Here is a 5,584-nt window from a genome sequence, read left to right on the forward strand (position 1 = left end):
GCAGTGCAGGTTGCAGGCACGTGTGTAATAGAAACATGTCTCAAGCGTCGGCGGTTTGGAAAGAAAACAAAAGGGAAAGGCTCGTCCCCGCTGCCGGGCGGGCCGGGGTCGGGGCGCCGCTGCTTCATGCCTTCGGTGGCGCTTTTTGTTCCGCCTTGGAGCCGGCCAAGCCGTTCTCGGTGTTGTCGTTCCCCGACGAGCTCACGAGACACTCCTTCCTGGGGGAGAGCACACAGGCAGCTGACAGCCCCCGGCCCCCCTCGCCGCGACCCCGGCCCCCCCGCGGCCCCGCCCCACGGCAGCACCCGCCGAAGGGTGCCGGGACCCACACCCGCACTCACTTCCCATCCTGGGTCTTCTTGATGATGAACAGGACAACCCTCTTGATGAGCATGAAGAGGATGAGGAGGCCGATGAGCCCCCCCACAACGCCCACGATGATGAGCGTCACAGTGTTGTCCGTCTCCACCACTGCAGGGGAGAAGGTGCTGAGGGGCCTCAGGCGGCGAGCAGGGAGCCCCCAGAAAAGCAGGGACCCCCTCCACCGGCCGCTGGCCCCCAGGACAGGGCGGCACGGAGCCAAGCGTTGCCCTTCAGGGATGCCAACTACCTCCAAGAGGCCAGGACACCCCGTGCACCGCCAGAACCGTGAGCCAAGGGGGGCCAGCCCGGGTTTGCACCCCCGCCGCCCCAGTGCCGCTCACGGGGCACGGGAGCCCTGGCCCGCACTTACTCTTCTGGACCACCGTGAGGAAGATGGTGGCGTTGTGCTGCGCGTTCTTCTCCTTGGGGTTCCTGACGTGGCAGGTGTATTTCCCAGCATCGCTGAACTCCACGTTCTTCAGGACGATGGAGATGTTGTTGTCCTTCCCGGTCGTCGAGCCGACGAAGTCGACCCGTGGGTTGCGTCCCACGAGGATGGGCTCCGAGGCTTTGCTCTTTATCTTGCCGTGGTAAATCTGCAGAGGCGGGGATGCAGGACGCGGGGTCAGCTGGGCTCCCCGCAGCCCCCGGCGAGGGAAAGGCTGGAGTTCTCCTGCCGGTGCCCTGCCCCACCTCTGCAGGCACGGACGCGCACAGCCGAGCGTCCCGGCACCCCCGCTGCCGCGGAGGGGGACCCGGGTCGATCTGACTTGCCCTGCAGCGACGTTCGAGACCACGCAAAGGACGGGAGAAGCCCAGGGCAGAGAGAGGCCCTTCGCTCTAGGGCCACGCAGGGCTGGCCAGCCTGCGAGGACAGAGCTGCTCTAAACCAGCCCTCCTGCTAAGGAGTTGAAGAGCAGAATATTCCCAGCAGGAAGCACATCTATACGGAACCTTTAGTATTTCAGAGCAAGCGCAGGAGGAAAAAGTTAACCCTGTTTTGCCCAAAGCGCAGACTTGCACCTGAACAGCCAACATACGACCAATTTATGAAAAGAAAGGAGCCTGTGGGCAGCAGAAAATCCGGAACGGCGTTGTGCCGAAAGCACAGGTGTGCCGGGGTATTTGAATCCCCCCGTTTGCGCAGCTCCGTCCCCCCAGAGCTGGAGACACTCGGAGGGACGGGCGTCCTGCAAGAGGAGAACGGGAACCCTGTGAGAACCGCGGTGCTGGTCTGCACTGGGAAAGTACAAAAGGACCCGGCAGGAAAACAGAGGCAAAGCCCGGAGAGCCACCCACCATCTCTGTAGAGTTGAAATACCAGGTGAAGACCAGGTCCTGAAAGCCTATGCAGGTGGTGAAGGTGCAGGGCAGCAGGACGTTGGAGTTATTCAGAGCCATCACAGTGTTGGTCTTCCCCACCGACACCTCCAAGGCGAAGGCGATGGCGAAGACATGCAAACCTGGCGGGGAGAGGGGAGGAGAGAGTGAGGACACGGCGCGGGCCGCGGCCCAGCCCGCTGCCCCAGGCTCTGCTGCGGCCGTGCGCCCTGGGGCAGATGGGGCAGGGAGGAGGAGGGTGCGAGGGACCGCTTCTGGACCGCCGGCTGCAGCACCAGCCACAGGGGTGACCCCCTCCCAGGGAGCACGTGGGGGGCGGCGGGAGGGGAACGGCAGGGGCTGGCCGGCACCCCCGGAGCCAGCGCAGATTCAAAGGGAACCCTAATACCGCCACGAACAAAGCATGCAAATGAAAGCCCCGACTTGCGTCTTATCCACAAGGCCTTCGGCTAAACCTTAGAGGGGGAAAAAAAAGCCCAAAGCAAAGCAGAGCGCTCTGTTCTTCAAGCGGGGAGTTCGGGCGCTAATTAGCGTCGCTGTCCTGGACGCCTGCCAGTCCGCCCGTCCCCCACCCCAGCCAAGGGCGCTCGCAGCCAGCCAGCGCCTGTGCCGACCTCCGGAGCGGCACCCCTCACGCCTGCCTCGCGGAGAGCTTCGTCTCCCGCTCTAGCCGACGGATGACCTTCAAACCGCAGGACGCAGCTCTCCCGCTCCTCTCCTCCCCGTTGGCAGGGAGGAATGTGTGGAGGATCCGCTACGTGCCCAGCTGCGAGAGCCGAGGGCATGCCTGGAAGCTGCCGGGGTCCCACGCAGGGGACCGTGCAGCGGGCTGGGCCGGCGGCGTCCACACGAACCCCTTCCGGCGGGCACGGGGATGCTTTGCTGCGGGCCGGGGGAGCAGCCCCCACTGCCCTTCCCACCGGGGTCCTGTTCCGCTTGTATGACGTGGTAGGGCCAAGGCGGACACAACCCAGCAAAGCGCTATCCTCCCCTTTCCCAGACCTCGGCCACCAAAGGCACCCAGCCATCCCTGCAAAGCTTCCCCTGGGCACCCCGACAGCCCAGGCAAGGGGCCACAGCCACAAGCCGGTCCCCAGCTCCACCGACCCCTTCACTTGGATGCACTGCCCTCGGCTTCAGATTCACGCCTCCCTGCAGCCGCTTCAGCGGCTGATTTATTCTCCCACACATGCCCGTGCTAACAACTCCCCAGCCACGTCGCAGCCCAAGCCAAGCCCAGGAGCCCTGCATCCTGGGCTTCGAGCCCTGCTGCAGTGCTGCATTGCAAGCTCTGCAGGGAAGGAGCTATTTAACTTTACAAAGAAGCACTTTTCATCTTGCTCGAGAGGCTTCAGCTAACGTCAGGGAGCGGCTCCCACCAGATGGAGGTCTCCTGCAGTTGTCAGGCTGAAAGACCAGCCCTGGGGACGCTACAGAGGGGACTTCACAGCCGGGAGCGTCCCGGGGGAACCATGCTGCTACCTGGAGTAAGAGGTAGCAGAGGGACGCCCGGCTCTGCAGGTATGCCTGAGCAGGCAGGATGCTGCAAGGGGACAGTTACTTACAGGAAAGACGATTCCTTGCAGCTTGTAACACTTTTAATCCTGTCTGCCACCGTTACAACGTCCTGAACGTAATCTGAATTGAATGTCTGGGGTAAACGGAGGCTGATCTTGTTCCTGTCACGCTGTGGTCTCAGGAAGACAGAAGTGATATGTTACCACTAAATAAAGCACAGAGGAAAGCACGTTGGGAGGCTGGGAGGTTACCGACTGAACCTGCCACACCAGCTGCTGCCGTTACTTTTCCGTACGCCCAAAGCTGCTGCACTTTGCAGCACCAGAGCCCCAACCTTCAGCACGCAGGGCGAGACCCTCCGGGGCTGCGGCCCCCTCCCAGGCCTGCAGGCACAAGCCTTGCCCAAGAGCCAGGGAAGGGGACCGGGGAGCAGCCACCCTCGCTGCTGCCAGCGCCTTGGCTGCCCGCTCTTTGCTCTCGCAGAGGGGGTGAGCACCCGGGGCAAGCCCCCTGACGAGGGGTCCCAGAGCCACCGAGCTACATGCAGTAGCACTGGGTGCACAACCCGGGACCCAGCCCCAGCAGCAATAGCCTTCCAACCCGGGCAAGAGCCCAGAGCAAGACCTTCCCCTCACGGGCTGCTGGCAGCCCCCCACCGTTCCTGCAGCCTGCCAGGAACCCGTCTGAGAACCGCTGCCCTCAAGGAGAGGGCACACGGCATTCACCTGAAAAGCCACGGGCCGCCGCCGCCGGCTGTGAGAAAGCTGCTCCACAAAAACTTTCATTGCCCGTAAAAATCAATGTGACCTCTGGGCACAGAGAGGGAGCCATGCCCGGCGGGCTGGCCAGGCTCTTCACCGACATTAGAAGGGAGCAGCCCCCAGGCCGGCCGGCGCCCAGGCAGCCTGTCCTCTGGGCCGGGACATCCGGGGCTCGCCCCTGCTCGCCCCTCCTGTGGGCACCGATGCAAAAAGCTGTGTTCTGACTCTGCTGCGGCCAGGAGCCCACCGCCACTCCTGGAGAGCTCGGCGTCCCCGAAACACACGGACGCAGAGAGACCTGCCCAGAAACTCTGCCCTTCCCCTCTCCCCCTCCAGGCTCCCAGCCCACCCGAGCAACCTGCGGGACAAGGGCCCGGACCCCAGACCCCCAAGTGCCCCGGTCTCCAGCATCCCCGAGCCTCTCCTACCACCCCGCCGCCAGCCCCACGCCAAAAGCAGCTAGCGCTGCACCTGTCTGAGGAGGTGCTTTCAACCAGGGCCCAGCACCCAAATCCTGCAGGGAGTCAGGTACTCACACGTCTTTTCGTGTCTCCAGCTCACGTAAAACGAACTTAAGAACTACGCCCTCTAAAACGCCTCTCAAGGGAGTTCCCCAACGGCAAGCGCTGCAAAGGCAGCCCTCGGCCTCAGGCTCCCTGTGCCCGTCGACACGAGGATGACCTACAGAAGCAGGAGCGCAGCCGCTGCGCGACGGGTGATGCGGGTGGCTCGGAACCAGCCCCAGGGCTGCAGCGCGGAGGGGACGGCTGCGAACTCCTTCCTGCACCCTGCAGCCGGGGCATCTCGGGCGTCCTCGGGCACGGGCCCGGGCGTCATGCTCCAAGCGGCGGCCCCGCGGTGCGGGTTCGTCCCCGCGCCGGGGAGAAGCGCATGCAAATGGTTGTTTTACAAAACGAACTGTAAAAAGAATGACCTGTCGGCGGGCGCGCTGGCGGCTGCGTTGAAGCAGTGCATTGCTTCCCTACGGCTACCTCCCCGGTTGCCGGCAGCAGGCGGGCGGCAGCGGCGGGCAGAGCAGCAGAGCGGAGCGGGGCCAAGCGGGCTGCAGCCTCAGTGCTCGCAGAAGGAAGCGCTGGCGGTGTCAGCGGCTGGTGCAGGCAGGGCAGGGGGCTGGAGCCGGCACTTCGGAGCCCGCGCTCGGACTCGGCTGCGAAGTCACCTTGGGCAAGTCACTTATCCTCAGCGCCCCGAGCTCCTCGTAAGCGGAGCGGAGCGACCGGCATTAGCGCCTGCGGACGGCAAACCCGCCTGAGCGGCAGCGGCCGGCGCCGCGCGGCGCGGGGGGCCGGACGCGGAGCAGCCGAGCGCGGAGCGAGGGCGGTTTAGCGAGGGTCACCCCGCCTCGGGAGGACCAGGGGGCGGCTGGAAGCCGCGGGCAGCCCGCGGTGCCGCCGGGGCGCCGGCCGTGCCCGCGGCTCGCCGGGGCAGGGTCCCCGCCGGGGCGCCGGCCGTGCCCGCTCCGCTCCGCGGCGGGAGCGGCGGCTCGGGGCGCGCCCCGCAGCCCCCCGGCCCTTACCCAGCAGCGCTGCCAGCAGGCGCGGCGCGGGGCGGCGGCGGGCGGCGGCCGAGCCCGGGGCCAT

The 5,584-nt window shown here is 65.6% G+C and overlaps 1 protein-coding gene across 1 annotated transcript; it reads right to left on the minus strand.

Annotated features, from left to right (window-relative positions):
- SCN4B (sodium voltage-gated channel beta subunit 4) lies at nt 1–5,584 on the minus strand (the record flags this gene model as incomplete). The annotated part of the gene is made up of 5 exons (XM_082010021.1): nt 1–218; nt 342–471; nt 734–959; nt 1,663–1,826; nt 5,521–5,584. 5 exons carry the CDS (start codon nt 5,582–5,584, stop codon nt 125–127), a joined length of 678 nt encoding a protein of 225 aa, XP_081866147.1. The 3' UTR covers nt 1–124.

This window comes from Phaethon aethereus, assembly GCF_964289735.1.
Source record: "Phaethon aethereus genome assembly, chromosome: 23".
Classification (NCBI taxonomy): domain Eukaryota; kingdom Metazoa; phylum Chordata; class Aves; order Phaethontiformes; family Phaethontidae; genus Phaethon; species Phaethon aethereus.